This window comes from Chiloscyllium plagiosum, chromosome 4 (assembly GCF_004010195.1).
Source record: "Chiloscyllium plagiosum isolate BGI_BamShark_2017 chromosome 4, ASM401019v2, whole genome shotgun sequence".
In the NCBI taxonomy this organism is placed as follows: Eukaryota; Metazoa; Chordata; class Chondrichthyes; order Orectolobiformes; family Hemiscylliidae; genus Chiloscyllium; species Chiloscyllium plagiosum.
Window position 1 is genome coordinate 103,819,266 of NC_057713.1, and position 22,339 is coordinate 103,841,604.

A 22,339-nucleotide genomic window follows, 5' to 3' on the forward strand; every position below is an offset into this window, starting at 1 on the left:
GGAGTAATTTGAGCACACATGCTATGCAATAAATCATAAGGAAGTAGGAAATAGAAGCAGAAATTGTCGCACCCAACACCAATGAACTTCTGCTTGAATATATTTGATGCCTGAGCCTCCATGGCCCTCTGGGATAGAGGATTACAAAGACTCACTACCCTCCTGAGTGAAGAAGCTCCTCATCTTAGTCCTAAGTGGTTTACCTCTTGTTGTGAAACTCTGTCCCCTCATTTTAGACTCCCAGCCCAGCCACATGAAACATCCTCCAGTATCTATCCCGTCAAGCCTTGTGAGAATTTTGTTGTTTTTCATTGAGATGACCTCTCAATCTTCCAAACTCCAGAGTATTCAGGTCCAATCTCCTCTTTTGAAATCACATAATCCCAAGAATGAGTTTCAGAAATCCCCATTGCATTCCCTCTGTTGCAAGTATATCCTTTGATTGCAGTCTGACCAATGCTCTATTCAACTGCAGCAAGAGTTCTTTACTCCTGTACTCAAATCGTCTTGCAATGGAAGCTAACTTATTTGCCTTCCTAATTGCTTGCTGCACCTGCTTGCTCAGTTTTAATGATTCCTGACCCAAGACTCACTGATTGGGAAATGTTGCACTTCAAAACAATCTCTTACTACTTAAGAAATTTATGCATTTCTGTTCTTCTAACCAAAGTGGTTAATTGTATATGTTTCCACATTGTATTCCATCTGTCAGTTTTTATCCATGTATTTAGCCTCTCTAAATATCCTTGAGGCCTCTTTGCAATCTCCTCAAAATTTAGTTTTTATCAATTATACCAATGATCTACATATCCAAACAATTGTTATAGATTGTGAATAGCTGGGTCCCAAGTAACCTGATATTTACTGCCAACTAATCTGAGAACAGCACATTTATTCCTACTCTCTATGTTTTATCCATTAACTAATTCTCATCTCACGTCAGTCTATTACCCCATATTCCATGCACTTTAATTTGCTTACTAACATGTGGTGCATGTTATTGAAAGCTTTCTGACAATCCAAATGCACCACATTCACAAGTTGCTCCTTATTTATTCTACTTGTTAGATTTTCAAAAAACTCTTTACAGGTTATTCAAACATGATTTCCTTTTCATAAATCCATGTTGACTTTGCCCATTCCCTTATTATGTTCTAAGTGACAGTTATCACATCCTTTATTATAGATTTTAGCACTTTACCTACTATTGATGTCAGGCTATCTTTGAAACCCCCCAAATTATGGAAACAATTTATCAAGCATGAAATATATAAAGACAAGTAACATTTGTTTTTTTTGAGCAGAAAAAAACTCAGCATCTGTTTGTTGCTAAAGCAGTAATTAAGTCCACAGTCACTGCTGATAAAAAGCTTTGTGGTTTCTTCTTACTTAGTGGTGCAGAAAATTGCTAAAGCAAAGGGATTGTATACAATTGCTGAAGAGTTGATAATGCTATGTGCTGCTGAAATTGCAAGAGAAGCGAATGTCAAAAAGGAGGCCAAGGAACTTGAAAGTAATGATGTCAAATGGCACTGTTTAACAAAGAATTGATTTAATGTCAAAAAAACAGTGTGCAGTGCATTGATCGATAGTGTGACAATGACTTGGCTATACAACTTGATTAATCCAGGCATTTCTGTAATGTCCAGTTTATTTGCCAACACTCACTGGGTATGGATAAAGGAGGTGAAATACTTTGTACTTTTCAAAGGGTTCAAACAGCAAAAAAGTTATATGATGCTTTTGAAAAGAATGCTAGTTAATCTCATGACTTCAGCAGAAATCATATTGCATTAGAATCTACACTGACAGGGTTACAGCAATGATTTGCAAGTATTCAGGTGTTGTGCAAGAAATACAAGTTGCTGCAACTTGTGCTATTTGAACACATTGCTTTCTGTTGGCATGAAAGAATTGCATCAGTTTTTCAATATTCTCAATATTGTGCAAGGGTTTTAGGATCTTGGAACACTCTGACATTGAGTTACTCTGCCCTGGGTATAAATAGCATAGTTTGGGCAGAATTAGTGTGTGAAAGATAGAGAGAGGCACATGCAGAAAATAGTCGATACTTCCAAAATTGTCGAGTGCATCTCAACTACTATGTATTGTAGCATTTAGTCTTAATTTGAAATAAAGTGTTTATAAAGAAGCCTAAGCCGAAAGGTAGTTATTAATCTTGCCTTCTCCCGAAGCAGAGTGATTTGAATCCAAATTAGGCAATGTTCCACAAGACAAAAGATCAAAACCATGATAAATTTCAATGTGGGAAGATAGTTTGGTTGCTGTCCATCTTCCCAACCCTCTGCAATCACTGTTAATCTTCCCTCTCTCTCTGGCTCTCACATTTACCAACCCTCTTGTTGCTGAGAGCTTGCCTTCTCATTGACTCTTCTGATCATTGTTGACCTTCATCCTCTCCAACTCTGCTATTCACCACCTAGCCTCCCTCTCATGACGCAGCAGTTACCTTTTCCTCTTGTTGACCACCTTTCTTGTCTGCTGAGATTCCCGCTCATTGACCTTGCCAGTTGCTGATCCTCTTGCCTTGCGTACACTTCTGGTTGCTGCCAGAGCTTCCCACATGTTGGGAATCCATCTCACTGACTCTTCTTCTTGCTGGGCCTCTGCAACCCAAAGCTGCCTATCGCAATTCATCTGATGGTCTCTCGCACAGAGCAAGAGCTCAGGAGAGAAGCAGCAAGCAGACAGGATTGTGAGTTGAGAGAAAGGTTTAGCAAGAGGGAGGATAGGTGAGCAGTATAAATGGTGAAGGTTAGGATGTAGGCAAGGAGGTGAACTGAAGGGTCATACACTGGTGAGCAGAGGACAGGGAAAAGGAGAGTCAGCAAGCTCGAGTTACACAGAAAATATCAGTATATTTCTCTTATCTTGTATAAAATTTATTATATATTTAAAAGTAATTCATTTACAAATATTGGAATTAAGGAATCTACAGCATGTCAAGTTACAGGTTATATTGTTTCAATTTTTTTCTGATGACCGAGCATCTATAGAACCCATCTGCAGACCTACGTGGATTATAATGATAAAATCTGATTTGCTTAATGTTTTGTTTAAAGCTGCACTTTTAAACACAACTATAATGATAAGTGATGACTTACTGGCATGATTTGTTGTAAAGGTTGCAGTACAGGAGATGGATAACTAACATAGTTCCTATTTGTAGATAGAGGCAGAACATTTCCAAAGAATTATATTTCAGGTGATTTTAACAATAATGACAGGAAAAATAATGTAATCCATATGCAAGGAGAGAAATCTAGAACATTTAGAAGCAAAAAGAATGAAAAGTCAGCATGGATTTCAAGTGGGAAAATCTTACTTCGCCAACCTTATTGATTTTTTTCTGAGGAGGTGACAGAGAGAGTAGCTAATGTGCCAATTGCAATTTATTTGGATTTTTAAAAGACCTTCACTAATGTGCTCTAATATAGACAAATTAATAAAGTAACAGAATGCTGAGTCATTGGACAAGTAGCCAATTCGATTGCCAGCTGGCTTCAGACAGTTGGAGTAACGATAGTTATTTAGGGTGGCAGAAGTGTGGAAGTGGTGTTCCACAAAGATCAGCGCTGGAATCAATGATGTTCACAAATTATAACACCAATTTTGACTTCACAGTCAGAGTCCCATTTGACTCCTTGTAGTGGCACTGGCTACATGAAGGAAAAAGCATTTTTAACATTTATCCAAGTGTAAGTTGCTAAAGATTGTTGGTTTTCGAGAAGGAAAACTGCTCAGTTTTCTTTCAGTGACATATGCCAATGGCAAAACATTTAGTTTGGCTTTTTGTTTTTGGCAGTTCATTGCTGTTGTGAATAGGTTACATTGAACGTTTTCTTTTTTCAGAATCTAGTGCATGTTAGCAAATGATGAAGTAGCTGTGTCAATTCTGACCTTCGCCCTCTATCCTGCACATTTTCTTTTTCAATGACACTCCAATTCTCTCTTAAGTGCCTCGATTGAACCTGCCTCCAACAGGCAGTTCAGTTTACTTCCTAACCATTTGATGTGTGAAAAATGTATTCTTTGACTGCACAGCATCTTCCAGTTTGAAAAACATGCATTAATCACCACTCTCCAAATTCCTGTCACTCAGGCAAATTTTTGTTGTCACTGTCCTTTTCTCCCATAAACTGTAATTTTGCTCTCAGGTTTGTCGTGTGGGGATTCTATCCAATGGTATCTCAATTCTACCTGCACCATATCAACATTACCCTCACCAAACCTAATAACCTCCAACAAGTTACTTGGGAGGTCTTGTGGCACAGGTAGTATCCTGGCCTCTGTGTCAGGAGCTCTGGGTTCAGTCTCACTCCAGGACCTCATGCCCAAGAATGGTGCTTTCACAATGGGACTAAACAGGTTGATTGTCAACCTGCAAATCCTTCCAAAATTTGCCAATGACAGGTCAAAAGAACATGACGGATCCCTGGTCAGCAACGTGGCATAAAGAAAATTGGAGCTCTACCATCATAATTTTGTAGATCAGTTTACATAATTGCCATTTTGCCTCATTTGAGGATGTATAGATGCAAAGGGGCTCTTTTAACAATAGAATAAATGGTATTTCTCACTTAGCATTCTGTGATGTCAGTGATACTATTTCTTTCTTATTTGTTTGTGGGATGTGAACAGCACAGGCAGGGCCACCAATTATTGTCTAATTTGCTATGAGAGTGGTCAGTTAGCACAGCTGGCTAGATGACTGTTTTGTGAAGCAGAATTATGTCAGTAGTATGGGTTCAATTCCCATACTAGCTGAGCTAGCCATGAAGGATACATTTTCTTCCCCTCTCCCCTCACTGGAGGTGGGGTGACCCTCTGGTTAAACTCACTACCAGTCATCTCTTTCTCTCTGTGTAATGTGGGAATAGTCCTCTGGGTCTACTGCAACCTTATATTTACCTTGAGAAAGAGGTGGTGAACCACCGATGTGAACTGCTGTGGCACACGTGGTGTAACAATGGTGTTAGGAAGGGAGTTCCAGAATTCTGACCCAGAGAAAGTAAAGAGATAGTGGTTCTGTCAAAGGGATCTTGAAAAGTTACTGCAGAACATCTTGTAGATGGTACAGATTGAGGCCACTATGCACTAGTTGTAGTCAGAGTGATTTTTTTCATGTGGTGGACTCTGTTCATATCAAGTGATTGCTTTATTGAGGGTAATGCTGAAAATTTTGGATGTTGTTGGATTTGTAGTCATTCACAAAAATAGACAGTATCCCATAATTCTCTTAACTTGTGCCTTATAGATGGGTGACAGGCTTTACATAATCACCGTAGTAGTGTATGTGCCTGATTCAGTTATTTTTCTCATCAATGGCAACTACCAGAATGTTGAGAATGGAAGATTCAGCAGTGGAAATGGAAGGTCAAGGAGAGGGGTTATATGGCTTCATCATCCAGTGGTACCAATGCCCCTCATTAACATTGCGACACCATCGCAGCTCAGTAACATTATTGTATCAATGTGTCTCATAAACATTGTGATTCAATATGCTTCATTTAATGTACTGTATTGTGGTACCAATGTATTTTTCATGGTGTGATTGCAGTCATCGTTTCATATGTTGTGTTGCCAACTTTCCTCATTTTGCACTGTTTGCATCATTTAACATAATGATTCTCCACCAATGCCTGAATTTTAGTTTACCCGTACCCAATTCTTTGAGGTTCTGCACTAGGTTTGTTAATTTGGTAAATGAAATAACTGCACAGAGGCTGGTATCCCATCACCAAATCAGCCTTATTTACATGTGCAAAGTACATGGGCTTTGATCAGCCAGCTCAAAGTCAGGCCCTAGACTGAGGAAACCTTCTCAATCTTCTGTTTATATCTATCAGCCAGGGCTCCCTGATTGGGCCAGGTTAATAACGCCAATCAAAAATCTTGTGGTCAGTGAGATCTACTTGGCCCTGGTTCCAATCACTGTTTCTTTCTCAAATTGTTAGAGTGCAATATTCACCCTCTCAGTCTCTTCTCATCATTTCAGGCCACCACACATGCTAATTATAATGGTCACCAAGCATGTTAGGTGAGCTTGATCCATTTCTCATCCACAGTCAAACACACAGACTTTCCAACAGAGGCCACTCCAGTGCACTTAGACATGGACATTCTGGTTGATTAGTTTTCCCTTCCTAAGATGACATGCCAAGAGCACTTTGGATGTCTGTAATCAGAAACCAAAGCAGGACTTTTGCTGTTCCTTTCCCTGTGCATTGTATTTGCCTGCTGAGGTCCTGGACCCATCAGCTAAATGTGTTTTTGATGAGAATGTTATATTTCCAAATGTTAATCTGTCAAAAGGAGATTGTTTGACACGTTGATGGTGCAGTCAATTACACCTAAGTGTTTTCCAACAATTGTGCCTGCTTTTATGTTTGTCTGTCAGCATGCAGGCATGAATAGTAAGGCAGATAGAAGTGCTCCTTGTATTTATGACAACCTGTGTAGATGCCACCATACGACCTTTCATATGATGCAACATTAGATTGGAGATTTATGCTTTTGAAAAAGAATTGTTTGTCTCATAAGGCATCATAGCCTGAAAGGAGAAAGATCAATTTTCTGATTGAACAAATAACTTTTTTTGTTATTATTGTGCAAATTACTGCCACCACAGTAATAATTTCTGTGCTTGATATTTTTAAGCACTTTTTACACCATCTTACTTTGGTTAGAGAGGTAGAAACAGTCATTTATCTGGTTGTCAATAAGGTTTCACTATTCCTCTCTCGCATAAATTCTGTAAGCTGCAGAGGATGGAAAATAGTGAGAGAAATGATGAACAGGCACAAACTGAGCAGGGTGCATGTAGATATGCTTGCTGAGTCCCTAAGCTGTGTCAAGCATAAGAGACCCTGGCATTACCAAATAAAGTATATTATTCAACAGAAAGAGCAATGCAAATAGAAATATCTAAGCTTTATTATTGCATCTATACATTAGTGAAGATGCAATGTAAAACTAAAATATAACTAAAACCTATATCATGCAATAAGTAAATTTTCATTATAAAAAAAATTCAAGTGGAAAAACGTTATGATTTTTTAATTAGCAGAGATGAAAATGTTTAATTAGCAGCAATACAAGAACAATTACACAGCACTTTGAAAATGGGAGTAGCAAATAAAAAAAGGTTAGAACATTGTCTTTTTTGATTTTTGAACAGCAAAGTCACTGATGATGTCTTCAAATGATAATCTACAATCTTTATCACTTTCTGTGAGCATAATGCTCTGTGCAGACAGTACTTCTTACAGCATCTGCTCATGCTTGATGTTTCTCAGCTGTGAAAATGACCTTTCTCCTGAACAGTTTCATATTAGACACAAAAAAAGAGCTGCAATATTTCTTTCCCATTAAGGAAAACTAACTGAATTCTCAGATAATGACATGATATATGCCCTGCTGTTATGAATTCCCTTTTTCTGTATAATGTTCCTTGATAGAAACTTGGAAGTGCTTTATTTCTCTAAGAGGTTTAACATCAACATGATCAGGATAATATTTCATCAAAGGTTTTACACCTTCACACTGCTGTTTTTCTAAATAAGCTAAAAATAAACTGTTGCTTGCCATGTTTTCGTATGTGATTGCTTTTTACTTCAAGTTGGTTTCAAATGAACCTAGCCATAGGAATAAAGGATTTCAATCTGTTGAAGAAAGTGTTTCATCAGCATTAAGTGCATTGCAATCACTGATGTTTTTCCTCATTCTTTTCTTTTTATTTGAACATGTGTAGTCTATATCAGGGAGGTTAATTTTTGCTTTGAGTTCAATTTCATCAAAAGTTTTTCTTTCATGAAATGAGAATGTGACATGTACACCTATTAAAGGCTATCTTTATATCCTGCAAGGTCTTGACAGATTTGTGGAAATTAGCTAACAAATGATTCCAATGTTCTAAATATGCAACACATTGTGTACTCCTCCAGCTTATCCTCTAGAATGCTAACTTCACATCTTGTATCGTGTTTCAATACAATAGGATCAGGACTCAAAAATGTATTTTATTGAGGCAGAGAAGAATGTGTACTTTGGTTGTAGAACAGCAAAGAAAATACTACTTTCAGGGAGCAATCATCTGCAGCACAGTTAACAAGATTCAGTTAATGTCCAGTAAACGGGATAAATATATTTCTTACATTTCTCCAGACTTTTGCTGCTTGTCATTCCAGCTTCTTGCCACATTAGCTGCATTGTCCCATGATTGTCCTTTGCATTAACTAAATTTAACTGTACAGCCACTTCCTAGACAATTCAGCACTATGTTGGCCTTGCTTACACCACTATCCTTTTCAAGCCATGAAACATTAAACCGTGTTCCATTAGAAAACCATTATCAGGTGAGATATATCTTACAATATCAACATACAAAATATCTGGTGCAGAGTTAACAGACAAACTGAAGTGTCTTGCTTTTCTCCAGTCATCCAAAATAGGGCCTCTTTCTTGTTTGGCCATGAGCTGATGAGTTGATCACAGTTTGTTTAAACAAGAATGAAAGCTTCCTAGAGCCACTGCTTCCATAATGTTTTACTTAGCAATAAACTCAATCAAGCTAATGTGCACACAACTACAATGATGTGTTCAGGTACATGCCTCCAGCCCTCTTGCTTCTTGTTCATCTGTTACTCCAGCTGTGAACCCAGAGTTAAGCTACATTGACTCATCAAATATGTAAGGGAAGCTTTCTTATGATCACCAAAATTTTCATGATTGTGAATTCCAACAGAGTGTCAGTTAATGATGTTGAGAAGATGGTACAGATAAAACAATAAACAAAACTGCTTGTTGAAGAGGATACAAGCCACTCCCAAATGCATTTTCCAGCATTAAAATTGATTGAAAGAAACCCTTTTGAATAATATCTAATTTGTTTTTTTTGAATGACTGTTTCAATTTCTCAAACGGACGAATCCACATTGATGCCTTGAAATACCTTGCTGTATGCAGAATGAAGAATCATCCTCAGACAAGATACCCAGTGACCAAGATCTTTGGACTTCATGTATCTATTTTCTTCAGCTGGGATTTCAGGCTCTGGAACATTTTTAGGTGGAATAGTCACATTCTCAACTGTGTCATCTACCCCAGTAGAAGAGGTGAATGCTTATGGTTGTTGACAGCCTGGCTGACTCCCTTGATGATGTGGTCCTTTCCTTACATCATTGAAGTTGTTGTCAAATGTTTATTATTGTATTAGACGTCCTTCAAGCTCCTGCTTTTTTCTCTTCTGACCTTTCTACATTTGTAACAGGTCTCCCTATAAAAAAATGAGAAATTATTTGAATTTAATCCTTGATGTTTGCAAGCAAAGTAGAAGTCAAAAATTCAATACACACATTCAATGATATATGAATGTATCTAACTGGTGTCAAGGAGAGAGATGATTTTATTAGCTTTTATAAACTAAATATATTTTTTAAAGGTAAACATTTTAAAATTCAAAAACATCTTTACATTTACTGTTGTCTCTTAAACGCATATAAGGCACTTTTATTGAGTGATCAAAATGTCTAAATGGATCATCTGACTGTGGAAGTTCAATGAAAAGGGATGTCATTGTGGAGGTGCTTTTGACCTGTGTTGTTTATCAGTGTGAGACGCAGGACCCCGGAAGTCTGACTACTGCATTTCTTGGATGAAGACCAGGGAGTAAATCAAAGCTTTCTAATCGTATTTAATATCCAAGCAAAACTGTTTTTATATAATAATTGTGTAGATATATAAATATATTTTTGTCATCGGAACAAAAATATCCACATTAGCAGTTTTTACTGTGTCTCTTTTATTTTTCAACAGATTTTGCGAAACTTGGATATGAGTCATTTTTCACACTTACAGGACCCTCATAATGTGAGGTCTAAGCTGTAGCCTATATCTTAATCTAACACTGTGCATATGTCTCCACCAACAAGTTTGCCTTTTCTGGAACTTACTTTTCTTTTTGTATAAGATGTGGGCTTTGCTGGCAAGGCCAGTATATGCTGTCAATCCCCAGTTTTCACAAACATAAAGGTTTTCAGCCCAGAAAAAAGGCCCTTGAGCCCATTGAGTCTGTATTGACCATTTGATTATTCTAACCCCATTATGCAGAACTTGGCCCATATCCTGTTATTCCTTGACATCGCAAGTATACATCTAAATAGTTCTAAAATGTTATGAGGATTTCTGACTCTATCACCCTTACAGACAGTGAGTTCCAGATTCCCAGATTTTCCTTACATTTTCCCTCATCCCGCCTCTTACCTTGAATCTATGCTAATGCCCAATGCCTAAGGTCATTGATCATTCACCATGGGGAAGAGTTTCCTCCTGTCTATGCCCCACATAACTTTATACATCTCACTCATGTCCCCTCTTAGTCTCCTCTGCTCTAAGGAAAATAACCCCAGTCTATCCAATCTCTCTCCAGCCCAGGCAACACCCTGAGAACTCTCCTCTGCACCGTCTCCAGTGTAATCACAGCCGTCCTATAATGTAGATTCCAGAACTGCACACAATACTTTACCTGTGGCTTAACCAACTTTTTATATAGTTCCAGCATAACCTCCCTGCTCTTAAAATCTATGCCTCAGCTAATAAAGGCAAATATCCCACATATCTTCCTAACCACTTTATCTACCTGTCCGATGCCTTAAGGCATTAGTGTACATGCACACCTCTGATCCTCAGAGTTTTCCACTATCCTACTGTTCATCATATATTCTCTTGCCCCATTTTGTCCCGGCCAAATGCACCACCCCACACCTACTTGGATTGAATTCCAGAACTCTTCCTTCAAAAGACTGATGAATGACCTCTGAAACAGCCCAAACAAGAGTAAACCACATTGCTGTGGGTCTGGAGTCTCATGTAGGCCAGACCAAGTCAGGATGATAGATTTCTTTTAGAAGCAAATAGCTGTGATAATTGTGGATGCCACACAGTAGGTGGCTTAGTGCCCGCACACGCTCAGGGACACAGGTTTGCAGTGCTATACCACTGCAAGGTGAATAAACAGCAGCTTTCAGCAACCTCATCTGTGTTTTCAGTTCAAAGTCATTTTCCAGGGTTTGTGGATCCTGCAAAGAAGTGAGTGTCCGTTACCAGCAATACACACGCTCTACATCACTGACAGGCCCTACTCCACTGTGACAGATCATGGCTGGGCAATGAAAAACATCTCTGCTGGGGACATGAAGCTGCATCTCAGCCTCATCCTTCCTGTCTCTTCCCCAAACCTTCCTCCCATGAGGAAATAATTGGTGCCATCCCTTCATGGAACATGATTGCCTGTAGCGTGCTACAGCCAGGCAGTTGGCACGGTCCACTCCTACCCATGACCCACACCAAACAGTAGTAATCATTCCTTTCTATGACAATTGCCAATTGTTCCAATTAGATGAAGTTACAATTCCAGATTTTAATTCAGTTTAGGAAACCTGGTCGGCTTGGACAAGTTGGGCTGAAGGACCTGTTTCCATGCTGTCTCCCTCTCTGACTCTATTGAATTCAAATACCACAATTTGTCATGGTGTGACTCAAAGTGGTGTCCCAAGAGCTCTTGCCTTGAGCTCTGGCATCCTGTGATAATACCACCAGCTTCCCTCTGAAGGGTGGTATTGCAGCACCTGGACAGAGTCTACAATACTGACAATAGAGGGGTGAGGTCTTATTCTTGGCTTTCAATGCTTGTGAGTGCAAGGTGAAGAATTTTGATTTATGTCTCTTTGAGCAATGTTCTGTACAACCAAGCACTTAAATGAGGAACTTCACCTTACAACACCTTTCCACATTCTTCAGTAACATGTCATTTTGTAGCATGTCCTATGGGGCTTTGAACAGACACAAGTTTGTGAGAATACCAGTTTTGATTTGGCTTTCTCACAGGCACCATCATAGACACAAAGCTGTGGAACTCAACTGGGTTCAATATTATCAGCAACCTCAAGGTCTCCATGACTGAAGGTTGGGGGAAATGTTCAGTAACCTGTGAATTTTACAGAAGGTGAATATAGCACAGTACAACACGTAACATGGTAACAAAATGTTTAGATACTCATGTGCAGAAAGGATGGGCCCAACAGCCTCCTTCCATGAGTAATACTTCCCTGATGTGCTTGAATATGGTTCTCTATTTCTTATGCCATGAATCCTGGGAATATTTATTTTTAGGGGATGACCACTTTCTGTTTTGTTCATCTGTCACAAATTGCACTGCAGCATTCAAGAAGCACAAATACATGAATAGGAAGAGAATAGAGGAATACGGATCCCGTAAGTGAAGCCAGTTTTAATATGGAAGGGCAAAATGTGTGGACACAGGCCTGGAGGACCAATGGGCCTGTTCCTGCGCTGTATTGTTCTTTGTTTTGGAAGGAGTTCCCTGACCAAGGTCTGCTTCTGGTCTGATTTACTGACACTCATGTAATGTTGCAATGAGTCAATAAATTGAGAAATAAGAACAATTAGTAATTAGTTTGCACTGGGGCAAAATGTTATAACGTACCCTCTTGTGTTAAGTTTTAGGTGTGCATGGCTTCCAGACTAATAGACTGAAAATAGATGGACATCACCTATTGGGGAAAGAGAGCGAAACGAAGTGAATCTTTCAGCTTGGTGTTTTGTTTTACCATGGTATTTCTGTAAACTAGCATCAGCTACTTATCCACAACTGAGTTTAGCTGCCACTGACTTAAAATCCACAGGTTTAACCATTTCCTTCACATTCCAGTCATCAACCTAATGTCCTGCTTTTGGACAGTTCCTCTGAATTCACAACCGCCGTTTGCCGACCTTGTTTTGTTTTAATCCATACATTTTCTCCGCCGCACAGCCCCTCTTTTAGATTGTTTCGTCATTTTGTATTTGTTTGCTTTTTTTGTTGAAAACAAAACGCTTTAAAATGTGACATTGTGCGGCATTTTGCGCCGAATTGGTGAGCTCCGATCCAGCGAGACAGATATGTGGGCATGAGAGAGTGACTCGGGCAATCTCCCTGTGAATTCCTGCAACTGGTGTGTGCCATCTGCGGGTTAACAAGGCATTCTCCTCATTTGTCAACGCATGACACATGAGCCCAAGCTAAGTGATAAGGAGGCATGTGAGTGTGGGACCGAAAAAAACTCGAGATTTTCTCTGAGAGGAGAAAGAAGGGGATGAAGCAGCGCATGTGCCAGCCCGCCCTCTCACTCAGTGCGGCTCCAGGAGCAGTACGCTTTGTGTCCTGGAGTATTTGCCGGGCTGGCTTATCACAAACAGCAGACTGGGTGCCTTTTGAGACTAGGGATCAATGAGTAATCCTGGACATCATCCTCTAAACCATGCAGACTGCTGCAGCTGATTGTAACATGCACAGAGAGGTTTCCACATTGACATGTACTCTTTCTAAAGAGATGCCAGCCCGCCCTTCACTGAATTGAAGCTTTGCAGATTCACTTTTGAGCCCAACCGCGGAGTTTACGGCATGGAGTCACCCACGAAGGAAATCGAAGAGTTTGAGAGCAACTCTCTCAAACATCTTCAGCCGGAGCAAATAGAGAAAATATGGCTGCGACTCCGGGGACTGTAAGTACGATGAGACTTTTATTTCATTTTCCACCCTTTACTTCCCCGAACTGAAAGTTTCATCAACAATGCACAACATCGCGTGTATGCAACTTCTTGGTAGTTTGAAACTGCGTTCACTTTCTTCAAACACTGTCCCTCTTCTCGAACAGTTACTGATAACACTATCGGTAGCGTAGGTTAGTACATCAATATTGTACGTGAAGGGGAACAGTGATGGGAAGAAGCCAGTTGTTCCCTGTTGTTTTTAAATGAAAGCCGGAACTGCCGTGACATTTCAGAGTGAGCTGATGCCAGCTACTGATTAATCGTCGCGAGTCGAGAAATGTCGTTACTGACAACACAGGACAGAATCTTGGGGAGGGACAAGTTAAACCAAAGCTCCCAACTCTATTGTGATCCTGATATAATTGAGCCTGTTTACGTTCAATCAGAAACTAGCTTTCAGTCCCACTTGTCAGCATCGCTTTTGTTGGGACAGGTTGTAACATTTCATTCTGATTAACCCGCGCTGGTCCCCCAGTCAGATTTTAACACTGAACCCTTGTGGTTTTAACAACTGCTAAAGCATATTCCAACACCGACTATTGATTGAACCCTATTCGCCTCCGGGGAATAAGGTTATATACTCCAGAAGGATGTGGGAATTAGGATTTTGAGCAGTGATTCAGCAAAAAGAAACCTCTTGGTTATTGGTCACGAGCTAAGCAAAATTGGAGGGGTACAATCTGACTGCAGTACAACAGGGAGTTAACCACAAACAGCCGCTAGTAACAACACCAAGCCAATATTTTAACCGATTTCAACTGGATTGAGGCTGTGTTGGAAACATACATGGACGGTCCCCGCAATTTGAGGCAAGATGACCATTCGTTTTTGAGACCCTACAAAGTGCAGACTCTCTCAGCATTATTGCAGCCCACAGTCACGCCATCACTGTTAATCCTGCAACTGAGTGATGACCCTGTTACAGGCAATGAGACGTGTCACCAATCATTGGGGTTCCAAGTGAACAGGACAGCCGCCAATTGCTTCACACAATAGAAAGGGACTGTTCATGTCATTGATTAGTACATTAAACAGACTGCTCCATTTTAGCTTGTTAATCAGTGTACTGCTAAGACATTCATGGACGTAACAAGAAAAAGCTCATTTACCTACATGCATTTCATTCTCAAAAAGTTTCATTGGACAAATCCATGTGGGGAAAGCTATGAATGTTTGCACCAGTCCGGGTGCCAGTCTGAACTCGATGCAGGTCAGGGACCGGCGTGCACGATCTCGTTTTATTTCTCATGTAGTCAATTTTAATGCCTGTACAAACAGTAAACTGCAGTTTGACACTGTGACCTCGCATTGGTTTATCTGCTCCGAGCTTATCGACGTTCTGTAAGCGGGCAGTCTTCACGAAAAAAAAACTTAACGAAATGCTGAGCAGAATAATGACTATAATTTCATCGATTCCCTGGGATGTCAGTGTCTTTGCTGAATTAAAATATCATAGTTTATGTAACATGAACCATTTGAACATTTCCATGAGATGAAAGCATTCAGGATGGAACAAAAAGCACAAATGCTACCATTATGGGATTTGACGGGGGGAAGAGAGAGTTTGAGGCGGTAGTTCAGCGCAGAATCCGGTCTGGAAAGAAAAACTGTTCACGTTTTCATTAACTTGTTCATACGGAGCACCCCCTCAAAAAAAAATCAATCAGCTTTCCTTTGTCTGTGCAATGTAGAATGTGGTCAGTGCGTTCCACTATCCCGATTCATGTTGTTTTTATCTTTTTCTTCCCCATAGGAGAAAATACAGGAAAACCTCCCAGAGGTAAGACTGATCCTGCAGATTGCTGGTCACCCCTTTTATTAATATGCTTCTTGGTGTGGACTAACACATCTTCTACATTGGTGATTTATTTTTGAAAAAAAAATCAAACATTGCAAACAGTATATTTCAGATGGACCAAAGGTATTTCAGATACCTTCATCAAACTTCAGAGAGTGGAATTCCTGGTCTTGATGGATTGCATATGCATATATTAAGAGGTGGAACAGCCAGTATCAAACATGTACTTTATATTTTTTTTTAAGAAAAGACAATAGCATTGGAGAACTGATAGGCATCTAATGGCATTCCTATATTTGATGTTGCCGGGTATGGAAAGTTTGAGTTATAAAGATAGGCTGGGACTTTTTTCATTGGAGAATAGGAGATTGAGAGGTGACCTCATAGAGGTTTATAAAAGTGTAGACAGGGATATTTTCCAGAATGGGGAATTTCAAGCTTATGGGGTATATTTTTAAGGTGAGAGAGAGATTTATAAAAGGGGCAATTTTTATTTTACACAATGGGTGTTTCATGTAGGCAATGAACTTCCTGAGGAAGTGGTGGATGCAGGCATAGGTGCAACATTTAAAAGACACTTGGATAAGCACTTGAATGGGAAAGCTTTGGAGGGATGTAGGCCAAGAGCAGGCTTGTTGGACTTGTTTAGTAGGGATTATGTTGGCATGGAATGGTTGGACAGTAGGATCTGTTTCCATGCTGTGACTCTATGATTCTATGTCCAAAGATCTATAGGCCAATTAACTTACACCAGTGACGGAGAAGACAAGAGGGTTTTGAATCAAAATTGAAATAGATAAAAAGAAACCTGGTGACCCAAGGCAAAGAAGCACATATTTAAAATGTCAAACTTAATCTGCTTTATTGACTTCTCTGAAGAAGTAAACAAAAGAGTACATTTGGGTGATGTAGTAGATGCAATGTATCTGAATTTTCAAAAGATCTTTTATGTAGGAGACTTTGATGCCAGTGCACGAGGAGTCAGTGGCAGACTAGTTGTCAAGCTGATCACAGAACATAGCATAGAAACAATGATTAGAGGTTAAAAGCATTTAGTCAATTTGTCAGAAATAAGTGTTGGTAAATATTGATGTTCTACAGGGATTGATGCTGGGCCTGCAGTTACTTGTATTCCCGTAAATGACTTAGACTCATCAGAAATACCATTTTAAAATTTTCAGATGACAACAAGTTGGGAGGAATAGTCAGTATGGCAGATGGCAGCACCAAAATACAAGATGTTAATACATTACCAGAATAGAGATGTAGGTGATAATACATTTAAATGTGAGATGGTGCATTTTGGCAAGAAGAATATTTCATGTCAACCATGAATTAAATGTCAAATTGAGGTAGAAAAGCAAAGGGATCCAAGGGTGGACATGCATACACCATTATAAGATAGGTTTACAAGACCAGAGAAAATACAATGCATTGGCTTTCAACAGTAGAATAGAATCTGAAAGTAATGGGTTTATTTACATTAAACGTAAATGAAATCTTGGTTCGACTATATTACACAAAGGATACAAGACTAGAGATCAAAAAATTAGTAGAATGTTTTAAATTCTTCAGTGGAGTGTTGACCTGTTCAGCAAGTCCAGCTTTGTTGTTAATTTCAAATTGTCCTTGAGAAGGTAATGTTGAATTGAATGCTGCAGTTCTTCTGGTGTTGGCACACACACAATGCAGTTCGGAATGGAGTTCCATTATTTTGACCTGATAGCAGAGAAGGAACAGCAATATAATTCCAAGAAAGGATGAAGTGTGGTTTGGAATGCATTGTATTTTCTCTGGTCTTGTAAACCTATCTTATAATGGTGTATGCATGTCCACCCTTGGATCCCTTTGCTTTTCTACCTCAATTTGACATTTAATTCATGGTTGACATGAAATATTCTTCTTGCCAAGGTGGTGGTGTTCCTTACATCTGCACTTCCTTGACCTTTTGGAAGCTGGAGATTGTGGTTTTGTAAAGTGCTGGTAATTTACTGCTGTATATCATAAATCTGTCTCTGTGTGCCAGTGGGAGAGGAAATGATAGTTTTAAGGCAGTGGATGGGACATTGATTAAGCAGTTTGCTTGGTTCTAGATGATAAGCTTTTTCTCTTATTGGGACTGCAATCAACCTAAGCCAGTGGAGAATTTATCCTTCCATTGCTGAATTGTGCCTCATTGATGACGGATAGGATAGAAAAGCTACACTCTGTAGAATTTTCAGCCTCTGTTCCTGCAGTTACAACATTTATATGGCCGGTTTCTGGTCACTCATAGCCCTTAGGATATTGATTGTGGAGTATTCAGTGATAGTACCTTTGAATGTTGAAGGAAGGTTGTTAGATTCTCTTATTGGCGGTAGTTATTAAATTCACATGTCTGGCATGAATGTGACTCGACACTTAGTCCAAATGTTGAATGGCTTTGAGCTCTTTTATTTCGAAAAGTGATCTGCTAGAAGTCTTAAAAAATTATGAAGGAGTTTGAAGGGGAGATGTAAAAATATTTCCTTTTGAGGGAGTCTAAAACTAGGGCTCATAAATATATGATAGTCACTGATATATCCAGCTGTAAGTCCAGGAGGAGCTTCTTTACTCTGAAAGAAAAAATAATATTGAATTTGCTACAGCAAGCAGTAGTTGAGGTGAAGCTAGATAAATATATGAAAGAGAAAGGAATAGAATGCTACGATGTTACTACAGATGAAATACAGGGAGAGGAAGGTATTGTGGAGCATAAACACTGATATTGAATAAACTTTTTCTGCATCTTTAGCCTTATCTTTCATCATAGTTGTTTTTATTCAATCATGGGTTGTGGTTATTGCTGACTGGGGTAGCATTTATTGGCCATCCCTAGTTGTCCTTGAGAAGGCGGGGGTGAGTTTCTTTCTTAAATTGCTGGAGTCTAGTTAGTGCAAGTTGAGCCACAATGCGATTTGGGAAGGAGTTCCATGATTTTGACCCAGTGACACTGAAGGAATGGCGATATATTTCCAAGCTTAGAGAGGAACTTGCATTCAGGAGTGCTCCCATGTAGCTGCTGCCACTTGACTTTCCGGATAGTGTGGGTTTGGATGGTGCTGCCTAAAAGCCTTGATGAATTCCTGCTGTATATTTTAATTAAACTTTGTTGCCTTTTGATTCTCAAACATTGTTTTTCTTCATTAGATTATCATATCAGTGAATGAATCATGTCTGGCGTAAGCTCTTTATGTATGTTGACTGTGACAATGGTAAACTAATCTGCCTTGATCTGTTTGCAGTCTTTGATGTAGTTGACCACAAAATCCAGTGCTTCCATCTTTTGGCTTTGTGGAGTTGCATGTTCCTGGGTTCATTCCTGTCATAGCTAGAGCTATGCTTTGACCTCTGTCTTAATGTAAAGCCATTACCTCTGATGTTCTCCAGAGATATTCTTGGTTCCCTCCATTTCTAGATGTAACATCATGGAGCTGTCTTTCAAAATCATGGCATCAGTTTCCATGTGAACATTGATGACTGGATGTACTGAAGTCTATGTCACCTCTTTTCCCTTTTATCTGTCCTTCCCAAATAATGAATACTTCTGGACATTCAGTTCCTGTCCTTGGTCACTCTGCAAAATTGCAAAATCTAAACTGTTTATATATGTTTATGTTGCTACTTCATATCAATTTCATTGGAATGCTCTATGCATTGTTGTGGACTAGGCCAGACCACTCAAAACTTTCGTAAGCAGGCGGCCCCAGACCATAACTTTGCAATTTGTTTTGGTAAGTGTACAGTGAACATTACCTGGGGTAAGCTAGTTAGGTTGACTCCTAGAGTTTTAAACAGACAAAAAAATTATTCATAAAATTACGCAATGAAACACAAAGAAGAGAGTAAAGAACCCCTTCAGAACTCAACCTATCCAACTAGACTTAATTATGCTGTTCCGAATATACACAACAGTCCTAATAAACAGTCTTCCTTTAAAAACCTGTATAAATGGAACCCATGCTTACAGGTTGAAGTTGAAGGGCAGAAAAGAGAGAGAGTTTCCACACAGCTCCCTGTTAAATTTCAAGACTGAACTAAAACTGCTCAGCTCAGGTCAGCTAAAGAGCTGACCACTCCCCTTTCATTATACAGGTCACTGCTAAAACATGACCACTTTGGCCTGAAGTCTCATCTGTTTACATACAAACAAAAGACCTCTTAAAATCCTTTTCATCTCTGTACCAAACCAGACTGATTGGAGCCTGACTCGGTTTGTTGCCCCTCTGAAAAAAATCAAGGACAGAGTCTCCTTGAGCTAAGGTACATCTTTTAGGAAAAAAAAGGAACTAGCTTTGTGACAGCTTCAAGAGTTTTTAACTTTACTGGTTATCTTAGCTTTATTTTGCAACGTGGCCCCATTTGTTTCTCTTCCATTCCTTTTTCTATCTTCCACTTCTCCTCTTTACTTTCCACCTGTTATTGCTATCCTTGTTTCTCCCTTGTCTGTCTCCCATGTCTGAATATCATCCCCTACCATTCCTCAATCCTACTCAAGTGCAAGCCATCCTGTTTGTACCGGTCCTGCGTTCCTCAGAACCAGGCCCGGTGTCCCTAGAATCTCTTCCTCCTACACTATTTTTCCAGCCACACGTTCAGTTGAATATCCTGTCACTTTTACTGTCACGAGCATGTGGCAATAGTAGTAATCCTCAGAAGCTTTGAGCTTAGTTAATTTGCATCCTAACTCTCTGTATTTTGCTGGTAGGACCTCATTCTTTTATTAAACCTATGTCGTTGGTATTGAAAAGTACCATGATGACTTGCTGTTCACACTCCTTTTGTTTTGGAATGGCCAACAGCTGCTCTGAGACACACATGATGCAACATATCATTCTGGAGTCCCTTTTGCAGCAGCAGAAATTCCCTGTTTGTTCCTCATAGTATTGAATCGCTTATCACAATGACCCTGCCATTCTTCCTCCTCCTCTCTTGTGCACCAGAGCCAACAGTGTTGCTACAGATTTGGCTTCCACTGTTATCCCTTGAGAAGTTGCCCTATCCCCAAAAACATCCAAAATGTTCCCTGACCTACCTGCCTTCTGTTTGAGCTACAACGAGAGGCTGAATAGGCTAGGGCTATATTCCCTGGCGTGTCAGAAGCTGAGGGGTGATCTTATAGAAGTTTATAGATAGGATGAATAGTCAAGGTCTTTTCCCCAGAATATGGGAGCCCAGAATTAGAGAGCATAGGTTTTAAGGTGCGAGGAGAAAAATTTAAGAGGGACCTAAGGGGCAATTGTTTCATGTGGAGGATGGTGTGTATATGGAATGACTTGTTAGAGGAAGTGGTGGAGGCTGGTACAATTACAATATTTAAAAGGTATCTGAATGGGTGTATGAATAGGAAGGGTTTTGGAGGATCTGGTTCAAATGCTGGTGAACGGGTCTAATTTAAGGTGGTTGGCATGGATGAGTCAGACTGTAAGATCTTTTCTGTGCTGTACATCTCTATGACTCTACTCTGCCTGATGATCACTCATCCCCTTTCTGCCTGTTCAGTCTTTACCTGCCATGTGACAACCCTCACTGCTGTCCATGATAATTAAATAGTAGTTAGAGTTTTGGATCACACTGGAGAAGGAAGCAGTACAATATTAGACTGGAGCAGACCAAGAAGAACCTTGGAATACAAAGATAAATGGTTTACAATGCATGTATGTAAAGGCACAAAATTTAGTGAATGAGTTTGAGTCAAATTGCTTTGTGGGAATATGACACATTTGTAGTAATGGAAAAGCAGCTTAAAAATGATCAGGACTGATGCTGAATATTAAAAGGTTAAGAAATGTTCAGAAGATAAGAAAGAGCAGAAAAGGAAGCAGGGTAGCAGTACTAATTAGGGAAGGCGTTGTGATGTTGCAAAGTGGAGCTGTTCTTTCATGGTCAAGGACAGGATTTGTTTGGTTAGAGTTGAGAAGCTAGAAAGATATGATTACTTTACTTGGGAAATACTATAGATTTCCAAATTATGGTAGAGGTAGGGAGAACATCTGTAGGGGAATCACAGAATTGTATAAGAAATATATTTTTGAAAAATGTGATATGGGGTACTCTATCCGAAACAATATTTGGGAAAATAATGCTAGAATAATTTGCAGTGGAGGGGGGTGACTGTGGAATTTCTGATGTATGTTCAGGGCAACTTTGGTACGACCAGTATGCCCTTGGTCCAGTTAGGAAGAGGGCAAAGCTCAAACAGTAGCTGAAGAATGTAGACTTTATATCTATAGAGGAACATTAGTTTTAAGAGTGATCGTTATGTCATGAAGACTGACTGACAGAAAGAACTGTACCAGAACAAAGATCAGCAAGGTGGCCTTTGTGTGGAGACACAGAAAATGGGGGAGATACTAAATTAATATTTTGCATCAGTATTTACTGTGGAAAAGGATATGGAAGATATAGACTGTAGGGAAATAGATGGTGACATCTTGCAAAATGTCCAGATTACAGAGGAGGAAGTGCTGGATGTCTTGAAATGGTTAAAGGTGGATAAATCCCCAGGACCTGATCAGGTGTACCCGAGAACTCTGTGGGAAGCTAGAGAAGTGATTGCTGGGCTTCTTGCTGAGTTATTTGTATCATTGATAGTCACAGGTGAAGTGCCGGAAGGCTGGAGGTTGGCAAACGTGATGCCACTGTTTAAGAAGGGCGGTAAAGACAAGCCAGGGAACTATAGACCAGTGAGCCTGACCTCGGTGGTGGGCAAGTTGTTGGAGGGAATCCTGAGGGACAGGATGTGCATGTATTTGGAAAGGCAAGGATTGATTTTGGATAGTCAACATGGCTTTGTGCGTGGGAAATCATGTCTCACAAACTTGATTGAGTTTTTTGATGAAATAACAAAGAAGAGGGCAGAGCAGTAAATGTGATCTATATGGACTTCAG

The 22,339-nt window shown here is 39.6% G+C and overlaps 1 protein-coding gene across 8 annotated transcripts in view; it reads left to right on the plus strand.

The window, feature by feature from the left end:
• Positions 1 to 22,339, plus strand: part of LOC122549286 (calcium/calmodulin-dependent 3',5'-cyclic nucleotide phosphodiesterase 1A-like) — a 650,398-nt gene that overhangs the window by 199,324 nt on the left and 428,735 nt on the right. Inside the window, exons 1-2 of one of the 8 annotated variants that reach the window (XM_043688814.1) lie at positions 13,144 to 13,584; positions 15,386 to 15,412. The exons of the other annotated variants lie outside the window; for them this stretch is intronic. Coding sequence (XP_043544749.1) covers positions 13,484 to 13,584; positions 15,386 to 15,412 — 128 coding nt within the window. The 5' untranslated portion in view covers positions 13,144 to 13,483. Of the gene's footprint in view, positions 1 to 13,143; positions 13,585 to 15,385; positions 15,413 to 22,339 lie in introns of those variants that run through there. 8 annotated transcript variants of the gene reach the window in all.